Source organism: Glycine soja, chromosome 11 (assembly GCF_004193775.1).
Source record: "Glycine soja cultivar W05 chromosome 11, ASM419377v2, whole genome shotgun sequence".
In the NCBI taxonomy this organism is placed as follows: Eukaryota; Viridiplantae; Streptophyta; class Magnoliopsida; order Fabales; family Fabaceae; genus Glycine; species Glycine soja.
Window position 1 is genome coordinate 11,286,519 of NC_041012.1, and position 24,814 is coordinate 11,311,332.

General features: G+C 35.6%; 1 protein-coding gene across 11 annotated transcripts; it reads right to left on the reverse strand.

Annotated features, from left to right (window-relative positions):
- Positions 1–1,210: 1,210 nt before the first annotated feature.
- LOC114376457 (two-component response regulator-like PRR37) lies at positions 1,211–23,615 on the reverse strand. 11 transcript variants are annotated; one of them, XM_028334584.1, is made up of 14 exons: positions 23,288–23,582; positions 22,759–22,785; positions 22,570–22,657; positions 21,855–22,319; positions 20,092–20,253; positions 19,851–19,984; positions 10,349–10,498; positions 6,339–6,488; positions 3,805–3,985; positions 3,265–3,715; positions 3,145–3,169; positions 2,231–2,989; positions 1,687–1,760; positions 1,211–1,598 (listed from the first exon to the last, which is right to left on the reverse strand). In XM_028334584.1, exons 4-14 carry the CDS (start codon positions 22,198–22,200, stop codon positions 1,520–1,522), a joined length of 2,511 nt encoding a protein of 836 aa, XP_028190385.1. In that variant the 5' UTR covers positions 22,201–22,319; positions 22,570–22,657; positions 22,759–22,785; positions 23,288–23,582; the 3' UTR covers positions 1,211–1,519. The 11 variants fall into 11 exon arrangements, with proteins under 11 accessions (XP_028190385.1, XP_028190387.1, XP_028190382.1 ...); XM_028334586.1 differs by lacking the exon at positions 22,759–22,785; XM_028334581.1 differs by lacking the exon at positions 22,759–22,785 and having other exon boundaries at positions 21,855–22,333.
- Positions 23,616–24,814: the final 1,199 nt, after the last annotated feature.

The window sequence follows — 24,814 nt, forward strand, 5'->3', positions numbered from 1 at the left end:
GTGGTCAAGCCCCTACTAGCCAATAGGGAAATTCGTACCTACAAAATGTGCTATAGACTGTATGATTAGCAATTCAATATTAGGTCGCTTGATGAACCCAAATGGAGCCTGTTCTGCTTTTGCGTAGGCAATTCAACTTGGTCGTACTCCCCTTCCATGCTTCTAGGAAAACCAATTGGTGACTTCAACTACCTTTACTTTTGAATCGTGAGAGAAAAACAAGTAAAAGAACCCCTGCATGTTTGCCTCCGTACCAACAAAGTTCAACTACTGACATTTTAGGTATACAAATACGAAATTTATTTATCAAATCCAGTATTCAAAAGACACTACCTAGGTAGTAAAAAAACCATTTTTTAATGTATTAAAAGCTTTAAAAGTTATTTTCCATGAATATTATAATATTTAATAATTACAAACTCAAGATATTTTTTTTGAATATTTTGTATTTTTAAATCTCTATCAAATATTTGAAGACATTTGTTAGGATTTTGCTGATTTATAATAATTTTACTAGAAACTAGAAAAGAGGGGGGCCATGGGTTGAAGTCGACAGCTGAAACAATTCTTGCTAATAAAATTAACTATCATCACAATGATTGATTTATGATTGACGCTACTTGAGGAAATCCAACTATTTTAAACGCTTCGCGTCACAGCACATGGAGAGGTGACGGTCCCATTTCAAGGCAATCATTTTAGATAGATGAAAATATTTTAGGATGTATATAGTTTAGAGGATGGAAATAGAGATGATGAAAATAAAAAATAAATTTTTGAATTAAAATAGAGTGTAAAATATATGAATTTCACATAAAAATTACAAAATTTCTCTCATACTTCTCTCACCCTAAACCAAACACAACCTTACTTTTTGGGGGCGAAGGAATTGATGAAAAAATAATGACATGACATGGACTTGTTTTTGACACAATCCTTGCGTGTCGAACAAAGACATGAACATGGTTGACAGCTGACACATTCCATACTCGCACAACACAGACATGGTTCATTCCTTGAACTGTTCATGCTTCATAGTTATGACTTATGAAACATGCGAGGCAGAGAAACTCCATTCTCCCTTTCTTTTCACCCACGACAATCAATTCAAGAAATCTATTCCAGTATTGGATCTAGATCCAGCAAGCATGTTATAATTATCAGAAAGAAACAGCATTAGCTGTTAAGCAGGTGTAACCAAAATGCAAGCTAACATGATAAATTTTATTTCATCAGAGGTTAACCTATCCAAAGGTAACCACTTCCATGGGTCCATTTGGAGTTTTAAAGTTCAGACAACCATAAACAGAATCTAGAACATTGTCTTGGAAGATTCAAATTAAATGTCTGATTTTCACACAATAGAGATAAAATTAAACTACCTAATCACAGATTCCTCTAACACAAACCTCCAAGCTCCTTCCTAGGTGAACGTGTGAAAAGCTGGTCTGCTAGCAAGAAGCTAGAGGCAGTTAATGGAACGGAATCAGTCAAATAATGATCACCACTTTGTCTGGTGCTATTGAGGAATGTCGATAGAATTATCCCCAGGAACCAGGTTGTCACTTTGTTTATCTTTTTCTTCTTTGCCTTCAGACCTGAGAAGAAAATTGGGCATAAGTTAACCCAGCACTTACATAACACAACATAAAAATATTAAAGGAACCCAGCTATGCAGCAGCATACACTATTCGTCTGACAAATTGTCCCCTAATACGTGGCCGCTGTTCTGCTAGTTTTTTCCTGCTGTGATATCGAACCTGAAAAATAAATGAAAATTCCAGAATATGGAAACAAGCAACATTCAAGTTTGCAATATATAACATTAGGTGCTTATTAATGATGAGGATCAAATCACTGACTCAAACATGAACATACAAGTCATACAAGGAAAGTAACATTGGAAGAAAATATGTTAATTTTATATAAAGTGAATATAATTTGATAAAATGGCAGAAAATAAAATACCCAGGATGGAGAGTAGATAACTATGCAAATAGATAATGCCAACGGCAACATATTTTTTGCAGAGGAAGGTTTCAAATAAGTAGATTTTATTAACAGCATCATCCAACTTGTTGGGATCTCAATAAACCATCAGTTCACTTATAGAAATTAGGGGAACACAATGAGTGACATAACTACACCTTAATACTCAAATTGACAAAATCCACATGCAACAAAGATCAACAGCGAACATATTATGACAATGTAATTAAAAATAGATTACCTTCTTCTCAAAGCATCTTTCTTTTCTCTTTAGACGAAATTTGGTCAAGGCAGCCTCTCTCAATGCAAGCCGTCCTTCATCTGCCCCATTCCCAAAGCTTTTCCTATCAATGCCACCAATTCCAATGCTCCCAGCAGCCACATTGCCATTTTCCATATTTATCATTCTGATTGTCAAGGTGTTGCTTCCATCCTGTCCATTATTGCTCCCATGATCACTCTCCGCTGCATTTCCATCCACACCATAGTTTGCAGCATTACTTTCTGCTGGCCCTCCAAATGCATTTGATGATACACATTGCTGAGTTGAGCTTTTCAGTAAGAGATCATGATCTGATTGGAGATCTACTGCAGCTTTATGGGCAATGTGATTATAATGGTGAAGCTGATAGTAAGTGTGCTCGACTTGGAATCCATGTTCAGAGCCTCCTACTGATTCTTTAATGATTTCTGTATATTCTTCCCGGGCAGTAGTTTTCTTCTGAGATGAACAGATGTTATTCTTCTGCAGAGTTTGGAGTTCACGAGAATTAAACGAGCCAATCCCTCTTCCAGACTCTGGCTTCTTGTCAAAAGTATCAAGTTTGGTGCCAAGATATGTATTAATGGAGGCCATGTCATTGATGTTGTTGCTCCCATTAGATTGTTGATTTGGAGGAGTGCCATTTGAATGAGATGCAAAGTTGTGCATTGTCTCTGTATTTGGTGCAGCTGAGCTATTGTCTAGTGGGGAACAGCTTCCTACATTTCCAGTTTGAGCCTGATAAAAAGTAAAGAAAACATAACATAAGGATTGGCCAAAGATTAAGATTTGGTGATTAACACTATTCTCCAGCTAATGGTACCCAGAATTTGCTTGGCAGGTGCAGAGAAATAACTATGACACACATCAATATAAGGTTAGCAGAACATCACCTGGTTAGCAGAAGCTGTATTATATCTGCAGAATGAAGAAAAAAATTTAAATGTTATCCATGTAGTTCAACGATATTTGCTTCCAATATAAGGTATTTATGCTGGCAAATTTCCTCTTACTTTGAGAATGCTGACTGATCTGAATGTCTCAAGACATTGCATTCTTCACCTGTGAAATTTTTAGCATCTCTTACTTCTCCCAGCCTTTCCAAAGTTAGTTCAAGGGATGGATGCTCTTTGGGGCAACAGTTTGCTTTTGATTGTGAAAAACCAGAAAACCCATTTGGAGTGTTCAAGTCTCTGCTTTCAGCGAGTGGACTGTTGCTATCAGTAACATCAATAACATTCATAGCCTGATTTTCCCGTGTCCTGGTTTTATCACCATTGTATTCCAGTTGTCCTTTTTCACAGGCATTGCTCTGTCTTTTAATGATCTGCATATCATCTACATCAGACATCTTATTTGCCCCTTTACCCATCATTGGATTGCAGGACAGTTCCTTGAGTGGATGCTCTAGTCGCATATTCAAAGATATTCCCATGGCCAAGTCCTTACCCATTGCAACATCATCTGGAAAGAAAGTTACTTAGTGGTTTATTAGGGGAAATATCCAAATCAAAGATAGACAAGTCTAAAAAATACATACTATCAAGCCATACCAAGAGGATCAATAAGTTCATGGCACTCTTTTTCTGTCGCATGCACCCATCTACTACTAACTTTTTCAGTCTTTGTTTGCATCACTTGGGCACAAGTGCTATCAGGGGCATCAACCAATTGTTTATGAGGTGAAACCGGATGAGGACTGCCAACTTGAGCTAGACATTTAGTCCATGAACTCTACATAAAATAGGAGCTTAACTATGACTATGGGGTATTTAGATAAATAAATAAGGGGTAAATACAATTAACGAACTGCAAGCAAAAATATTTATTGTTCGTTTGTGTAGGAACAATCACACAAAAAAGTGAACAATTAAGTAAACATATGGTTAACTATTTTTTAATAGAAAAATAATTTTCTGAGAGACGAGAGAAAGTACAGAAATGAAGCAACAAGACATCAACCAGACCAGAAAACACAAAAAAGAAAAGAATGCAGCAAGCTACCCACTCTTTGTCCCTAGCAATAGTTACGGCATAACAAAAAAATGAAGCAATAAACATTAGACTAAAATATGTTTTCGATCTCTAATAAATACCCAAATTTTGTGTTTGTTCGTTGTTAAATTTTTTCTTTGGATTGAGTCCCTAATATAATAATAATTTTATTTTTGGTCCTTGCACTTTTTGTTAATCCCTAATAAATTAACGAATTTTGTGTTAGTCTCTTTGCCTTGACAAAAAAAAAATCATTTGTTATTAGTCCCTTTCAAAGGCACTAGTAACAAATGATTTCTATTTATCAGGGAGCAAACACAAAATTCCCTAATTTACCAAAGACTAAAAACAAAAGTTTTGTTTTATCAAGGAACAAAGACAAAAAAATTTAGAGAACAAACACAAAATTCGGATATTTATTAGGGATCACAGACATATTTTAGCCTAACATTATCATATTACACAAAAAATGTAATGGTAATCAAATATCCTTAGTGATGCATGTGCTCCACTCCAACCAAGGACACCAAAGATTTTTCATAAACTGCCTACTGCCATAAAATTTGGGCTTCCTTGTTTTAACCAAAACCTATATCTCAAACCATCAAAATTTGCTTCAAAGCAAGTAGGACATATCAAATGCTCAAGAGTCCCAAAATGGTTGTTTTGTAGGAAAGTAGATACTTTGCCAAGTTATAGTGCAAAAAGAGTGTCCTACCATTTTTGAACCTGACCTACAAATAATACATACTGGGGAGAAAAAGTGGGGCAGGGCTTACAAATCAGCAATAAATCATAATAAAAACAAACTTCCAAAAAAAAAGAGACTCGATTTACAAGGAATATTGAATTTTCATTTTAATTTGTCATGCAAAAACTCTAGAATCTAGATGATTAGGGGCGACAGAGAAGCTTTAACAAATAATTCCTAGAAAACACACAGAACAAAACCAAAGAACCTCTCCTGTCTCCATCTGAAACAGAAGACCAAAGGGTACAGTTGATAAAAAAACAAAAGGCATTATAATTCACTAGATGAAGACCAAAGGGTACAATTGATAAAAAAAACAAAAGGCATTTTAATTCACTAGATTCTTTATTTCTCAAGTTTTTTCAAGTGAAACTCCCAATTTAAGTGAGAACCATGTAAAGATTTTTTTTAATGGGGGAATTAACCCATTAACCACCCTCCGAACAATGTTATTAACCATTCAGCAGTAAATTGTTCCTAAACTGAAAATAACTGCCAACAATTCCTAAATTATGATTCTTCCTACCTACATATTCTAATTTCTACAATATATATGATTAAAAAAATTGTGTAGTATGAATTACAAAATAAATGCATCATACTATCCTCAGTTCCACTAAAAACAAGAGCATCAGTAATTGGATACAGGACAATGGAATGATGATTAAACTATGGATGACAAGATAGTTCAGTGACACTTGTTGGCTTGTTGCAGTAAGTAATTGGCACATGCAACCCTTTGCCAAGTGAAACCTATGTAGGTTAACCTGATCAATAAAAGACATCCACTATTCTTCTCTTCTTTATTGATCACTAATAACTACCCTAAATGACAACTCAGACTCTAAAAATCCATTTCTTATTGTCAGCTACCCCAGTCCTCCTTCCTTTTCCTGCATAATGTTTATTGGTCTATCCCAGTACCTAGCCCCGTTTTCAAGACCCATGTGACTTGTCTAGAAATTTAAAACCCCTATTTTCTGGCCGCTTAAAATTACCATATCAAATTGCTCAAGTGAAGCTAGTCAGTATCGAAGATTACATGTTATTACTGAGCCATTAGAAAATAATTGATCAATCAACAAAAAAAAAATGATGAATTTGTGTTCTCCAGAGCTGAACTCCTGCATGTGTTGAGTTTTAAATAGTAGTAATTCCATATTATAAGGAAATTTAAAAACAGAAAACAGTGACAACACATGGATTTAGAAACTAATTTTAATGAGAAAAAAATGATAGCGACACAGCATATTGTGGTAACCTTTCCCTCAGATGAGGTAATATTACTTAAGGGTGATTCAATTAAGAGAACATATATATTTTATGAGAATCGTTCAATACCTGAGTGCCACTTCCATCTCGAACGCTCAAGTCTCTGCTTCCATAGTCATTCTCATCACTGCTGTCACTAATGTTTTCACATGCATCATTACTTCTTGACTTTGCAAATTTTCTGGTGTGGGTCGCACTTTCACTCCCACTACCACTAGACTGAGGAAGTGTGTTAATCCAAGTTCAGGAATGACATTGAATAATTGATTATTGAAGAATGGATTTAATGTTTAAGTTGAAGAATGACAAGATCCATAGGATAGAATATCATGCTACAGAAACTATATAAACTACTTCAATCCATTATAGCATCTTTAAGACACAGATCTCTAAGTAAAAGAAACTTCAAATTTGATTGTAATGAGGTAATGCATTAATTATCTTTTGCAAACTCCTTCACTGATCCTTATATCAGTTAAGCAGTGATATTGAATATTGAAGAATGAACTGGATAGTTGGATATTTAAGTTGATCAAATATAAGATCCACAAGATAAACTGTGACGTTGTAGAAACTAGATGAGTTGCTGCTGCTTGAGTTGATGGCTCTAAATTTGTGAAGATAGGTGAAAAGCTGTTTGAGTTGCTTTATTCCCTTGTAGAGGAGATTGGAGAACACGATGTTGTTCAGGTTATCACAGATAATGGAAGCAATTATGTTTAAGCTGGTAGGATGTTGGAAGAGAAAAGACCAACAAAGACAATTCATAGGAGAGTTAGTCTTGTTGGGTTTATCTATAGTCACTCTAGTACCTTGAGTTTATTGAGACATTTCACAAACAAGAGAGAATTGGTAAGACATACGATTACAAGATTTTGGAGGTTAATAAAGGGCTGTATGCTTGCATCAAGAGGTTGGTGCCAACTGCCAAGTAAAGAAGTGCAACAAAAAATTCTGATTGAGTTGCCAATTTATCAGAGTGCTGGTAATATGTTAGTTGATGAATAGGCAAGAGCAAATAGGAATACTACAGCTCCTGGTGAGAAACTATGAAAATGACTCATAATTTATGTGTTTAGAGTTTTAATGTTTAAATTTTAAGTAAATCCTTTGGTTTTGTAGCTCAATGGTGGAAAATGTATGGCCAAGAAACTCTAAACTTGCAGAAGCTAGCTGTCAAGATTTTGAGCTTGACATGTAGCACATCGGGATGTGAACACAATTGGAATGTTTTTGAGCAAGTAAAGATTATAATTCAGGACTTATTTAATAACTATTTTTGCTGTATGAAGAAGCTAATCAACCCTTTGCTTTTTGATAACACATATTCATACAAAAAAGAGAAATAGGCTGGACCATAAAAAAATGCATGATTTAGTTTTACATTAAGTGTAACCAACAGCTTGCTCAAAGATATAATATTAGGGATGAAATTGACCTTATTACACTCAATGAGATTGATGAGTGCAATGAGTGGTTAGTGGGACAAGTGGATGATGATAATGACTTGGTTCATGCTGATGACCCACACTTAATTGAAATGTATACAGGGAGGAAAACTAGCAGCAAAAAAAGAAAGCAGCCATCAAGTGGTGGTATTATTATTGGAGCTGCCCAAGCTTCCAATAAAGGTCCAGCTGCAAGTTCAATCTCAAGAGGAAAAGGGAAAGCCCATGAGGTTCAATGAACAAACAGAATTTGAGAGCCGAGTCTGAGGCAATTGAAGAATCTGGAGAAGAGGAGGAGGGATATGCTCCATTGGATATGAATGAAATTGATTATGATGGAATTGAGGAAGAGCCAGAGGATTAGAAATTTAGGACATTTATATTTTGGTTTACGTTGAATTATGTTTTCTGTTTATCATTTTGTTATTATATCAGAATTCAGAAATATTGAACTAGGTGTTTTATTAGAATCTTGCTGTTTTTGACTATGAAGTTTGATAATTTTATTTGCTGTTATATTATCTACTGTTTTTAGTATTTATATGCTGTTATATTTGCTGCCTTTAAATGTTTTTTATTTATATTTACTGATATCTACTGATTCTTTTTGTATTTACTGTCATCTACTGTTTTTTGGTATTTATATGTGTGTGTGTGTATTTTTTTTTTATATGACAGCCATGCCATCCGCCATATGTTGTATGGCGGATTTTGGGCTCTCTGCCATACGCCATTAACAACACTGCTGGCCAATAGTGGCTACATCCAGTGCCAAAGCAGAATACTGCACAATGGCAACAACTGCATGTGATATTACATGGCTTAGGTAACTTCTCCAACAATTAAAATTTGGAGACACTCCAGACACCAGGCTCATATGTGGCAATCAAGTTGTTCTCCACATCACATCCAATTCAGTCTTCCAGGAACAAACCAACCACATTGAGATAGACTGTGATTATGCAAGGGAGAAGGTGCACTCAGGGGAAATCACCACTGACTTTGTTAGCTCCAAAGACCAACTGGCAGACATGTTCACTAAATCCTTCAAGGTCTCTCATGTTGACTACATTTGTAACAAGCTGGGTTAATATGACATATATGCTCCAACTTGAGGGATATTGTAAAGATATGATTTGAGTGTATGTAAATAGGGGAATATGGAAAGATGTATAGCTAGTAATTAGGGATTTTTATTCTTTCATTGTATCCTTAATTATATGGCATCCTTATTAAAAATAAAGCATCCTGACATGTGGAATTACACACATCTTACAATGGTCATAACCCTTTTCATAAAACATTCACATGATGAGAAATTTACACTCTTGCTCTATGTGGATGATATGATCATTGCAAATAATGATTAGACTGAAAAGAAGGTTACGAGGGAGAAGTTGGGAACCTAGTTTGAAATGAAGGAATTGGGAAAGCTTAAGTATTTTCTTAGGATTGTTGCCTATTCCAAACAAGGTATCTTTATCCCAATGATTAGTGTTTGTATTCAAAACACACAGAAATATAACATTCTTTTACTTTTAAAGTGGAAGAAATGAAGTAATTCACTAGATCAAGACCAAAGGGTACAGTTGATAAAAAAAAAATTTATAAATCACTAGATTCTTTATTTCTCAAGTTTTTCAAGTGAAACTCCCAATTTAAGTGAGAACCATGTAAAGATTTTTTTTTAATGGGGGAATTAACCCATTAACCACCCTCCAAACAATGTTATTAACCATTCAGCAGTAAATTGTTCCTAAACTGAAAATAACTGCCAAGAATTCCTAAATTGTGATTCTTCCTACCTTAATATTCTAATTTCTAGAATATATGATTAAAAAAATTTGTGTAGTATGAATTACAAAATAAATAATAGCATGCATCATACTATCCTCAATTACACTAACAACAAGACCATCAATGATTGTATACAGGGCAATGGAATGATGATTAAACTATGGATGACAAGATAGTTCAGTGACACTTGTTGGCTTGTTGCAGTAAGTAATTGGCACATGCAACCCTTTGCCAAGTGAAACCTATGTAGGTTAACCTGATCAATAAAAGACATCCACTATTCTTCTCTTCTTTATTGATCACTAATAACTACCCTAAATGACAACTCAGACTCTAAAAATCCATTTCTTATTGTCAGCTACCCCAGTCCTCAAAGTCTTCCTTTTCCTGCATAATGTTTATTGGTCTATCCCAGTACCTAGCCCCGTTTTCAAGACCCATGTGACTTGTCTAGAAATTTAAAACCCCTATATTCTGGCCGCTTAAAATTACCATATCAAATTGCTCAAGTGAAGCTAGTCAGTATCGAAGATTACATGTTATTACTGAGCCATTAGAAAATAATTGATCCATCAATAAAAAAAAATGATGAATTTGTGTTCTCCAGAGCTGAACTCCTGCATGTGTTGAGTTTTAAATAGTAGTAATTCCATATTATAAGGAAATTTAAAAACAGCAAACAGTGACAACACATGGATTTAGAAACTAATTTTCATGAGAAAAAAATGATAGCGACACAGCATATTGTGGTAACCTTTCCCTAAGATGAGGTAATATTACTTAAGGGTGATTCAATTAAGAGAACATATATATTTTATGAGAATCGTTCAATACCTGAGTGCCACTTCCATCTCGAACGCTCAAGTCTCTGCTTCCATAGTCATTCTCATCACTGCTGTCACTATTGTTTTCACATGCATCATTACTTCTTGACTTTGCAAATTTTCTGGTGTGGGTCGCACTTTCACTCCCACTACCACTAGACTGAGGAAGTGTGTTAATCCAAGTTCAGGAATGACATTGAATAATTGATTATTGAAGAATGGATTTAATGTTTAAGTTGAAGAATGACAAGATCCATAGGATAGAATATCATGCTACAAAAACTATATAAACTACTTCAATCCACTATTGCATCTTTAAGGCATAGATCTCTACGTAAAAGAAACGTCAAATTTGATTGTAATGAGGTAATGCAGTAATTATCTTTTGCAAATTCCTTCATTGATCCTTATATCAGTTAAGCAATGATATTGAATGTTGAAGAATGAAGTGGATTGGATATTTAAGTTGATCAAATATAAGATCCACAAGATAATCTGTGATGTTGTAGAAACTAGATGGGTTGCTGCTGCTAAGTATTGTAGTAAAGAATACTGTCTAGGTATAAGTTGTTTCCGTTTTCCTCAGGACAGATTTATTGCTTAATTTCCTTTTATTAGGACAGATTTTCTTACCGTAATATAGCTATATTCTAGCGAGTAATTATCAATACAAGTTTATATAATGTTCTGGCAGTCCCTCACTAGCTGTACTTATTATAGATATTTACCATATTTTCAGTCTTATTTTAGGAAAGTAATTATGCTGTTTGGTCTAATGTAATACCTCGTATGGTTTCAAAGCATCAAAGTGATAGTATTCAGAAGTTATTCTGTTGTAACACGAGCAACATGTGCTTAGAACATCTACAATGCATAATTCTTACAATACCACAGATTTAAAAACTTTACACAAATTTATTTCAATGCTAAACTTGTTAGAGTGAGTGCTTAACTTGAACTACATTAAATTTTACAATTGAAAAATGATTTTTTAATTGGTAAGAATGAATTAGGCAATGGTTGCTTACGTAAGCGACACACTCAAGCAACACACTGCCAAGTCATCTGCTCCAATGATAAAAATTTGTTAAGCAACATTTTTTAATTTTAAGCAACTCATGAAGCACTCGCATTGGAGATGCTCTTAATGTGTTTATTTCTTCTTTCCTTTTTTTATACAGATTTAATTTGATTTATTCCTTATTAGGATTGTTAAATTGAGCTTGATTTGATGCCAATAATTCTGGCGTAGGATTTTATGAATAGGAATAGGCCCTTAATGTACACTGAAAATCAAGAAATGATATTTCAGTGATTTTCCTCGTATTTCAAGTTATTTCTTTATGTTAGTACAACTGTAATTCATGAATTAATATTCAGAAATTATTCTTTCAAGTGGGTATTAGCTCCTATGGGAGTCTCTTTTCCTCTGACATCAGCCATCATCTGTAACCAATCTCATGTATCCAATCTTCACAGTAGGTGATTGTCCCTTGTGTGCCCAGTCTTCATAACTGGGAACTTTTTCTGTTCAACACGTATAAAGCCTAGTTTCTCAAGCAACCAAATCATAATAGCATTCACATTTATTTGTATTCATTGTAAATATATATTATACATCCAGAGCAGTGTGTGATCTTGTTAAGACACACAATGCAGAAATTCTATATGGTATCAATGATTTAAGGTTTCTACTCCTCTTTTTCTCTTTTCTTTTCAGCCTTTGGGAGTGTTATTCTTCATGGGTGCACAATACCCGCTGCCGCTGCCAGCCACCGCTGTGATCTCTGATCTCTGGTGCGACCACACCACTGGCTTTGCCTCTCTCTGATGATCCCACCACCGCTCTTCCTTTTCCAGCACATTTTTCGGTAGTTTTTCCTATCAGCGCCACTAAAAGACCCGGGAAGATATCACACACTTGTTGGTACTCCTTTTTCTCTTTTCTTTTCAACCTTTGGGAGTGTTATTCTTCATTGGTGCACAATACCCGCTGCCGCTGCCAGCCACCGCTGTGATCTCTGATCTCTGGTGCGCCCACACCACTGGCTTTGCCTCTCTCTGATGACCCCACCACCGCTCTTCCTTTTCCAGCACATTTTTCGGTAGTTTTTCCTATCAGCGCCACTAAAAGACCCGGGAAGATATGACACACTTGTTGGCAGACTCAATTACCTCGATTTCACCAGACCAGACATCCCCTTTGCAGGTAAGTCAATTCCTCAATGCCTCTTGTAATAGCCATTGGGATGCTGCATGGCATCATCAGATATATCAAGAATGCACCAGGTCGAGGACTCCGATATGAAGACAAAGGCAGTGCCAAAATTGGTTGTTAAGATCACCATCAGACGGGGGCATAGTTATTAGTATCGTATGAATCGTACGATTTGTATCCCGATTCAAAACAAAAATCATGTCCAGCGATACAAATCGTAGCTTGACTCATTTTTAAGCTTGAATCATTCTCCGTATCGCATGATTCGCTTCTGTATCGGATGATTCGTGATTCCGGAGCTGTCTCACGATCCAAAAAGAGGGTTGCAATAACAATTTGGGTTTGCGGGATCTGACTTTGGAGAAAGCATTTCAGATCACTTTTTCTGCAAAATAATTTTCAGGAAAAAGAGGAAATCGGCCGCTTTCAGTTTCGCATGTGCCCAAACTAAATTTTCAATACTGAATTTAAGTTTTCAATTTTCAATTGCCTATTTTTTTATTTGAAGGAGAGGCTCTGTTATTAACTTATTAAGCTTTCAACCAATTTCATCGTGAAGAGAAGTGCAGCTGTGCAAGTCACTTGCTGCTTGAATGCTTATGCTTTTTATAATTTTTAATTTCCTTTTGTCTTCTTGTGGTGGTTACTTTTTCTTGTGGACGTCCCATGAGTCTATTTCTTGTAACTTATAATTTCCTCTCTCTTTGTCTCTTTTTGTCAGCTTTATGGCTTCTACTCTTTTAATTTCTCATCTCTCATTTGTTACTTTCATTCTCAGTTTTTTGAGGTACAAGACATTTCTTCTTATTGGTTTTACTTTAGAAGGGGTTGAACACTTTGGGCTTGTTCTTTTGATTTATGACTTGAATATATGATATATTAGGTTTTATTTTTTTTCCGAGTCACTCATTTTTACCTAAAAATGTCATATATTTTATTGATCATGTATCTTACGATTCATAATATGATTCGATTCACGATTCGTAATATAGCTTTTCTGATTCACAATTCGAATCTTTCAATTCGATAACCATGGACGGGAGATCTACCTCTGGTTATTGTGTTTTGCTTTGAGGGAATTTGATCTCATGGAGAAACAAGAAGCAAAATATAGTTGCTAGATTCAGCATCAAAGCTTAACATTGTGCCATGGTAGCAGCTACATGCGAAATTACAAGACTTAGGCACTCAGGACACTAAGCTTATTTGTGACAATCAAACCGCTCTTCACATTGCATCTAATATGGTCTTCCATGAACAAACTAAACACACATAGATAGATTGTCACTTTGCAAGAGTAAAGGTGTTGTCAGGGGAAATCATGACTGACTTTGTTGGTTCCAATGAACAATAGGCTGATACTTTTACTAGGTCTCTTGAAGGACCTCGGATTGAAACTATATGTAACAAGCTTGGTGCATACAATATACATGCTCTAGCTTGAAGGAGTGTTAGAATTAGTGGTAGAATCCCTAATTAATACCTTATTAGCCTTAGAATCAGCATTCACATTTTTTTGTTATTTATTGTAAATATATTATATATACAAAGATGTGTGTGATCTTGTTAAGACACACGATTCGGAAATTCTATAATCACATTTATTGATGATTTTTCCTGTTGTATTTGGGTTTTCTTAATGAAAGAACATTTTGATGTCTTCTCTATCTTTCAAGGTTTCTTGCGTGAAATTCAAAATCAGCTTGGGTCTAACATTTAACAAATTGATAATGCTCGCAAATATTTGTCTTCTCAGTTTCAGTCATTTCTAACAGCAGGCGATGTCATGTGCCCACACAAAACAGAATGGTGTTGCCGAACGGAAAAATTGTCACCTAGTTGAAACAACTCATACCTTATTATTGCACTATAAAGCCCCTCTCCGTTTTTGGAGAGATGCACTTCTCGTACCTTTTTCTTTTTCACAATTATTCCCGCCTCCATAAAGGAAATCGTTGTTTTTGTCCACAACTTCAACAGTATTTGGTCTTTACTGATGTGACTTTCTTTGCATCTTATACCTTCTTTACTACTTCCACAATTGAAGAAGCTACTTTGACTATCCCACCCATTGTTCAAACCCCACTGGTACCTGCTACACCACCCCCACTATTCACCTCTCATTAACAACCACAACGACCTCTAGTGGTCTCTTTTATTTCTTCCTTGGGTTTTGTGTGTAACACCCTTGGTTGTTGATGTCTCGACGGCTCACTCTACAACATTTCACACAATGACACTTCACTCAACTCCTCTTTGGTCATAACCTTCAATAGGTAGTCCTTTCCAAGACCTCGACAATCTACTTCAACTGCTTCCAAGATTAATAACTGTCCCCATAAACAACATGAGACTTTTTAGCATGCTTTGGCCTCACTCACACGCTTTCTGAAAAACTTCCCAGAAGGTCACCTATCCCATAATTGCTCCAAGTCAAACACGCTTAACTGTGAAGTTCCTAAGTAAATAAGACTAAGTTAGTGATCAAGATTCTCTTCCATTTTTTATTTAGTCTTATTTAATATTGCATTTATTTCCAAGTTTATGAATTATTTAATCCCTTAAGTGGTGGAGAGAATATTTTACTTGAGGATTGGAGTTGTTTTTATAAGTTTGGAGCATTGATGCTTATAAGAGTGTGGACAAAGATTAAAAGCGCATAGACCACTATTTTTGTTGCTAAATATCATGATGTTCTTCAACTCTAGACCACTTATTTTCTGCATCATCTTCCCTACTGCAGATTATTCTGGTAATCTTGTAGCCTTTGTGTCTCAATCCTCTCTTGGACCCTAGATCCTTGACTCTAGTGTCTCCGATCATGTGACTAGTGATCAATTTCTTGTCTCCCTTGTTTGTCTTTTTTGGATTCGCTTTCATCTTTCAGTCTTGCATACGGCACTCGGGTACAAGTTAGAGGCATCAAACAAGCTCAACCCCTTCCCAACCTTTTCCTCAATTATGTTTTATATGTTCCTAGTTATCCCTTTGATTAATTTTCATTAGCAAACTTACCCATACACTTGATTATTTAGTCATGTTTGCTAATAATTTTGTTCTCGTTCAGGATCAACGTACGAGATGAACGCTTGGAACAGGACATGAGTCTCAAGGATCATATCAACTATTGTTGTTAGTGACCCGTGTCTCAACTTCCTCCCCAACTCTTGCTCACAAGCACCTCCACCAGTGATATCATCTCATGATCCTCCAACATCATCTCTTACTCCAAACACTCTCCCGCCAATGTCGCTTGCACCAGAACTTCCCATTGCCCTTCGCAAAGGTATTTAGTCCTCTTGCAAACCTAATCCTTTTTTATGCTTATGTTCTAAATTATGATCGATTATCTCCCTCTTATCTCTTCTTTGGATTCTATGTCTATCTTAAGTCTACTGGTGACATCATGACTGATTCCAACTGGAAACAAACGATGTCGAAGATACTTGAAAGCTTGTTTCCTTACCCCTGGTAAGACTCCAATTAGTTGTTGGTGGGTTTATATAGTGAAAATTGGCCCAAATGGAAACCCTGATCATTATAAGGCTCGCCTTGTCGCTAATGGCTACACTCATACTTCTAGCGTTGACTATAGGCAAAAATCTTCTTTGTTCATTTTTTCCTTACCATGCTTGTCATCTATCATTGGCCTATTCACCAATTGGACATTAAAAATGCCTTATTACTTGGTGAGCAACAAGAAGAGGTTTATATAAAGCAACCACCAAGCTTTACAGTTTCCGGAGATTCTCGCCTTGTATGTCGGCTTTGTCGATCCCTCTATGGCTTGAAGCAATCAACTCTGCCTTGCTCCAGTTTGACATGACTTGCTATGAAGATGATCACTCAATGTTTTATCGTCACTCTGTCTAGCCTATGCATTTACCTCATTGTCTACATTGATGATATTGTCATCACTAGCGACGATTCAGCTAAGATCCACAATCAGTTTCAGACGAAAGACCTAGGTTCGCTAAAATATCCCTTAGGCATTGAGATTGTCCAATCCTTATCTGACATTGTTGTTTCCCAATGAAAGTATGCTTTGAACATCCTAACTGAGACAAGTATGCTTGATTGTCGCCCTAACAACACTCCAATGGATTCTACTGCCAAGCTTCTTCTGGGTCAAGGAGGCCACTAGAAGACACAAGTGTGGAAACGTTAAAAGTTGCTTTAAGTGTACAACGGAAGTCAAAGAAGAGCTTCTGAATCTTGCTTTAGAGAAAGAAAAGAGAGAAAATTCTGAGATGCCAAATGTGGCCTATGATCTCTCATCTGATGATGAAATTCAAATTCCTGCAGCAGCTAGCAATGTTAAAGGCAAAAAGAATGTTGCTAAAAAAGGGCCCATGGATATGTTTTGTAGAAATCCACCATCTGAAATATCGAAGAGACAGAAGGACAAACTAAGGCAAGCTAACATTAAAGAGTTATGTGACAAAACTTTGAAGGCAGATGTTCATCAGTACATTGCTCGTTTTTGGTATCAAGCTGGCTTATCGTTCAACCTTGTTAAACTGAATAGCTTTCAGGATATGATTGATGCCATTGCTGCCTACGGCCCAAATCTGCCAGCTCCTAGTTATCATGATAGTAGATTTCCACTGCTCAACAAGGAGATGGAACTCACTGAAAATTTGTTGAAGGATCATAAGTCGCAGTGGGGCAGACACGGCTGTTCTATTGTCAGATGCATGGACTGACTGGAAGCAACGAAGCATTATTAATATTCTGGTGAATTCTCCTGCAGGGACAATGTTTGTGAAGTCCATTGATGGCTCTAAATTTGTGAAGACAGGTGAAAAGCTGTTTGAGTTGCTTTATTCCCTTGTAGAGGAGATTGGAGAACACGATGTTGTTCAGGTTATCACGGATAATGGAAGCAATTGTTTAAGCTGGTAGGATGTTGGAAGAGAAAAGACCAATAAAGACAATTCATAGGGGAGTCAGTCTTGTTGAGTTTATCTATAGTCACTCTAGTACCTTGAGTTTATTGAGACATTTCACAAACAAGAGGGAATTGGTAAGACATACGATTACAAGATTTTGGAGGTTAATAATTAGCTGTATGCTTGCATCAAGAGGTTGGTGCCAACTGCCAAGTAAAGAAGTGCAACAAAAAATTCTGATTGAGTTGCCAATTTATAAGAGAGCTGGTAATATGTTTGGTGATGAATAGGCAAGAGCAAATAGGAATACTACAGCTCCTGGTGAGAAACTATGAAAACAACTCCTAATTTATGTGTTCAGAGTTTTAATGTTTAAATTTTATGTCAATCCTTTGGTTTTGTAGCTCAATGGTGGAAAATGTATGGCCATGCAACTCCAAACTTACAGAAGCTAGCTGTCACGATTTTGAGCTAGACATGTAGTGCATCGGGATGTTAACACAACTGGATTGTTTTTGAGCAAGTAAGGATTATAATTCAGGACTTATTTAATAACAATTTTTGCTGTACGAAGAAGCTAAGCAACCCTTTGCTTGTTGATAACGCAGATTCATACAAAAAAGAGAAATAGGCTGGACCATAAAAAATGCATGATTTAGTTTACATTGAAGTATAACCAACAGCTTGCTCACAGATATAATATTAGGGATGAAATTGACCCTATTACACTCAATGACAATGATGAGTGCAATGAGTGGTTAGTGGGACAAGTGGATGATGATAATGACTTGGTTCATGCTGATGACCCACACTTAATTGAAATGTATACAAGGAGGAAAACTAGCAGCAAAAAAAGAAAGCAGCCATCAAGTGGTGGTATTATTAGTGGAGCTGCCCAAGCTTCCAAGAAAGGTCCAGCTGCAACTTCAGCCTCAAGAGGAAAAGGGAAAGCCCATGAGGTTCAATGAACAAACAGAATTTGAGAGCCAAGTCAGAGGCAATTGAAGAATCTGGAGAAGAGGAGGAGGGATATGCTCCATTGGATATGAATGAAATTGATTATGATGGAACTGAGTAAGAACCAGAGGATTAGAAATTTAGGACATCTATATTTTGGTTTACGTTGAATTATGTTTTCTGTTTATCATTTTGCTATTATATCAGAATTCAGAAATATTGAATTAGGTGTTTTATTAGAATCTTGCTGTTTTTTACTATGATGTTCTGAACTAGGTTGTTATTATATGAAGTAGGGCAGTTTGATCATTTTATTTGCTGTTATATTATCTACTGTTTTTAGTATTTATATGCTGTTATATTTGCAGCCTTTAATGTTTTTTATTTATATTTACTGATATCTACTGATTCTTTTTGTATTTACTGTCATCTACTGTTTTTTGGTATTTATATGTGTGTGTGTGTGTGTATATATATATTTTTTTATGACAGCCATGCCATCCGCCATATGTTTTATGGCGGATTTTGGGCTCTCTGCCATACGCCATTAACAACACTGCTGGCCAATAGTGGCTACATCTAGTGCCAAAGCTGAATACTGCACTATGGCAACAACTGCATGTGATATTACATGGCTTAGGTAACTTCTCCAACAATTAAAATTTGGAGACACTCCAGACACCAAGCTCATATGTGGCAATCAAGTTGTTCTCCACATCGCATCCAATTCAGTCTTCCAGGAACAAACCAACCACATTGAGATAGACTGCGATTATGCAAGGGAGAAGGTGCACTCAGGGGAAATCACCACTGACTTTGTTAGCTCCAAAGACCAACTGGCAGACATGTTTACTAAATCCTTCAAGGTCTCTCATGTTGACTACATTTGTAACAAGCTGGGTTAATATGACATATATGCTCTAACTTGAGGGATATTGTAAAGATATGATTTGAGTGTACGTAAATAGGGGAACATGGAAAGATGTGTAGCTAGTAAATAGGGATTTTTATTCTTTCATTGTATCCTTAATTATATGACATCCTTATTAAAAATAAAGCATCCTGACATGTGGAATTACACACATCTTACAATGGTCATAACCCTTTTCATAAAACATTCACATGATGAGAAATTTACACTCCTGCTCTATGTGGATGATATGATCATTGCAAGTAATGATTAGACTAAAAAGAAGGTTACAAGGGAGAAGTTGGGAACCTAGTTTGAAATGAAGGAATTGAGAAAGCTTAAGTATTTTCTTAGGATTGTTGCCTATTCCAAACAAGGTATCTTTATCCCAATGATTAGTGTTTGTATTCAAAACACACAGAAATATAACATTCTTTTACTTTTCAAGTGGAAGAAATGAAGTAATTCAGTTTGATAAAAACAACACTGTAACTTGTTTCAGTACATGCCTGAGACAAAATGTAAATCAACTCACACTGTGGCATCTTCTCCAAACGTGCTGCCAGAGGTTTTTAAGTTCATTCCTCCGAATTGGTTTCACTAAAAAATCAACTGCGCCTTTTGACAAACACTTAAAGACTATACCCATAGAATCATGAGATGACATCACTGCATGCATTTGAACATGTGCAATAAACAAAACACCACATGAGCAATAGTCATTGAAAATATATACTTAAATTTAGTAAAAAGTATAACTTTGGTACGCCACTTACTAATCACAGGAATATTCTTCAGAGTTTTGTGGCTCATGATCTTGCACAAAAGACCTATTCCAGACAAAATAGGCATAGCTACCTCTGTTAGGACAAGATCAATGCCATTTTCTGGATCTTCCAGGACTTTCCACGCTTGAAGACCATTGGAAACAGCAGTGACTGTAAAACCATAGATAAAGAAAATAGATTTTAAGAATTATGGCATTCATTGTTTAAGCAGCTATTTGCTAGAGAGGAAATTCAGTTTACATCAAAGTAAAATAATATAAAGATGCAATTAAATTCACCCTCAGGCCCAAGTTTGACTATTTATTCACAGATTTGTATGCAAAAAGATTGTAATTAACATCTGTACTGGAAATTAGGAAGTATTATCCACGCATTTCAGCTTAACATTTGCCATTAACACAAGATTATTCCCTCTATGTACAAGTTATCTTTCATGTTTCAATATAAAACACACAAGAATATCTCTCTCAAATAACTTCAGAACAGAGTAAAATACATGAACTGAAAGGTTGTATATACGGGGACCTCCCTAGAGGATACAAAGCTAAGAATCATTCAACAGTAAAAATAAAGCAAGACTGTATAATAATGCATAAAACATAGAGCCCATCAAAAAGTTGAAACTTACTTCATATCAAAAAGTTGATTTCTTTTTTATCTAGGCAAACTCAATCTAAAATCAATTCAAAAACTAATTAATACTTACTGGTTGAAAGTCCAGCCTCAAATCTGTAAAAGAAAGCTGCATGGTAAGATTTTTTCTACTAAGAAAAATATACCAAATTGGTACAAAAAACAAAATCTTGTTTGTATTACTTTTGTTTTTCAGGGGGAGACACATAGTAAGCCTTAAAAGGAGTTGGGGGGAAAGGGTTTAATGGATGATAAGGGGCTTAGGTATTATCAAGTGCCTAACTCCCACATCGAGTAGTATGGGATGTTTGGTGGAGTATTTAAGTGTTTGGTTCTCCCCCCTAAACAGCTAGCTTTTAAGGGAGGATTCCCCAAGCTTGGGTGCTTATTAATTGGTATCAGAGCTAGTTGTCGGTGTCTCAAAAAAGACTACCTACGGAGGGACTAACTAGAAAGGTTGAATGAAGCATCCCAGAGTGGGAGCCAGAGACATCGACTCTTAGGGGTGATAAGGGCTTGGGTAGCCATTGCAATAAATTCATAGCATAAGATTAATCTCAAATGACTTTGAATCTTGTTATGCATGAATGAAATAGTGCAATTTCATATCATTGATATGAATCGCATGATTCAACTTCATTACTTTTTCTTCTTTTTACTTTTCTTTCCTAATTCTCATGAAAGTAATTGAAGAGTTATATAAGCTTAAATTGTTAAATGAAAAGGAATTAAAGGAGCACACCCAAACTTATGCTATTTGATTATTCTACTACTTTATTTGTCACTCACTCATTAAATGCATTGACTCTATTTGGTTGTTTCATTGCTTCGTTTCCATTCTTCCAAAATAGAGGCTTCACAAACTCTAATATAACTAATAATTTTATTTTATGAGACTTATAGTTAAGATGTTTTATCTATTTCTAGTTTAAAATTATTACATGGAACACATCATTTGTATGATACGTTTGGAGTTATTTTTCCTTGCTTCTTAATCTTACAATTCGATACAAATTATAATTAATGAATAAAAAATTAGCTTAGCAATTCACAGCTTGAATCTCAATTTGTTAACCTTGGTGCTAAGGCATGATTTACCACAAAGACAACATTAATACCTTCATAACTACAATTCCGTAACAGAGCACGCACAACATGGCGTGTCGAATCATCATCTTCCACCAGCAAAACTTTTATTGATCTTACAGGGAGAAATCTCTCCCAGCATACGACTGGCCCTTGAGGAGGCTGTTGTGAAATTTGCAAGCTCCCATGGATTTGAATCAGGCCCCTCAACCCATTGTTTCCATCTTCAGCCACCTTATTAAATCTTGTGTCATCTTCAGTTGATGATCCAGAGCCTACCCCTTCATTAACTACTCCATTATTGAGACTCTTTTTGTTAAAAAACATATGATTTTGTTCTGCCAAACCTTTTTCCCCTTTCCCAACATTATTGTTCATCGGATCAGCCTATATCAACCGCACTGAAAAAACATTGTGAGGAATTAACACACAAACGTGATATCCTCCCCAGGTGAATCATGGATTCTCCACATCCCAAGCACTTGAACTATCAATTTCTGCAAACACAAACCTATCGTCAAGTCAGCACTTTTTCCATCATGATTCAGAAAAACCAAACACCCTATACCTGAGGGTACTCCACCCAAGGGGCCGAAACAAATTTACATAACACACACATATCATAGGGAGTAAAATCAGTAATTGCTTATGGTAATTGTTAACAGACTAAACAAAACAAAAATAGACTTGATAATATTTACATAGTAGTAATTTGAAAAAGTTAAGATAGAAAATATAGATCCATACCTCCAAACTCCAGCCCCCCGACAGAAATGAAAAGCTCAAAATCAAAAATTTCATAGCAAATTTAAAGAAATGGAACGACAACCTGTTCCTGCATCAAAGAACCCTCAAAGCCTCTGTCTCAGCACTAGGTATAACTTTCCATACATACCAATATCCTGAGAAATGAATATAATAACTAAGCTCACTTACCATCCTTACAAAAACTGCGGACGGAATCTGATTAGACATGCATACATGAGAAACTCTTCACAAGATTATTTTACATGGAGATATCATCAGACCTCAGAAATTCGAACAGTTAGAGGCTTATATCATAAGGCAAGATAAAACACAAACTCCGAAACTATAATTGAAAATATCATCTTCTTTGTCTTTCTTTCTTTTTTCAGTAATTTTTATCCACCTTATATAACACCAGATGCACTGAAGGACAGTAATTATACATGAAGATATTAGCACAGACTTCAGAAATTAGGGAATGGAACCAAATTCAAACGTAAAACGGTTGATGTCTCGTACAAATATAGCAACGAATCTTCTACTTGTCTAAACCAAACTGAACAAAAATAATTGCAGAAAACACAATCTAAAATCGCGTTTTCAACTGTTTATTTTATTTTATTTTTCAGTTAAATAAAACCACAGCAAGAGCCAATTAGAAAATTAAAAAAAAAAAAGAAAAAAGAAAAAAACAGAATCATAGAACTATGAAACAAACCTTCAGAGCTTCACTGACAGGAACCAAACCTCCATTTGCAAGCTCGATGCAGCAATTTGGAAAAAACAATCCAAAAAATAAAATTCAAAAACCACAAAGTCAGAGCTCCAATCTCGTTTCGAAAATAGAGAGAGCAACAACAACAAAAACTACAACAGAAAAAAAAATCAAAATCGAAGAGGAAAAAAAAATCAGAAACAAGGTTCTAACATTTCTCTCGCACAAGCTTTTTTTTTTTTCCTCTCCTAATCCGTTTTTCTTTTCTTTTCTTTTGTTATTCCGCCGAAAACAATTTTTTTCTAATGAAAAAAACACTTGACTGGCAGAAATAGCGAAGCGAAAGGAGAGAGTGGGAGAGAAGATATTATTGTGGAGATGCTGACGTGTATAAAACGAAGGCGTGAATGGCTCGGTGCTCCACGTGGAACGCTGGGCCCACGTGATGTGGCGCGTTCGAGACGCGTTGATTTGCAGACGTGGACAAAATCAAATGCTGCGAGGTTATGTACACCCTTTCGAATCCAATACGATCTTCCAGATCTGGATCCCACCACGTGGCTCACTCATCTCTCGTATAAAGGTTCTCCCTTCAAACCCACAAGCCCCCAAAACGCCGTCGTTTTGGTGCATTCATGCACCACCCTAAGCAAGTGCCTTGACAGTTGACACACTCACTTGCCTCTACTTTTTTCTTCTTCTTTTCCAAATCTTTTTTTTTTATATATATCCAATTATCCATTCAGTATATGATTAGGTTTCAATTTTTTTTCTTTCTATTATAGGTTTGAGATGACCGTGTCTACTAACTCACTAAGTTAAAGATGATTTTATTAGTTGTATTTATTTAATATTGATTCAAGAAAAAATTTACACAAAAAAATAAATAAATTATTTTATTCTTTCACATATAAATATTAATACAATCTTACACTATTGTATCATTCTTATCAATTAGGTTTCAATTCTTTAAACGTTCATGATAAAGTTAATGATAATAGAAAATATTTTCTTCCATACTTACATTAGGAAACTTTGGTCCTTGTTGTGTTGGTGATGAAGATCTGAAACTATAGTGCTGCTTGTAATGTAGGTTATTTTATTTGTGCGCGTGAACTTGAGCAAGTTTTCATGTGTTATTAATATTATTAAGCGTTAGTGAGTGATTGTAAGAGATGAGAAAAATGACAGAGGGGTGATGTTACAACTTACAATACTTTTACATTAGAGGAGGAGAATGAGAAGTACATATATCTTTATTTATTCAGATGGTCCTGTGGAATTTATCCTAGCTAGGTTTGAAAGGATGTTGCTTAGATGAAATTCTTCTTTGAGGGAGTGTCTATTACTGTTTTATGTGTCAATTGCTACTTTATGTGTTTATCTTTATTTTCGTTTAATTTACATTGGATTTTAGGTTGATATGAAATATATATATTGGACTTGAGGTCAGGAAGAATGTATGGCTGATTTTTTTTTAGATGTAAGTAAAACCTTCTATTTATTTTGGACAATTTATGCTAGATAATA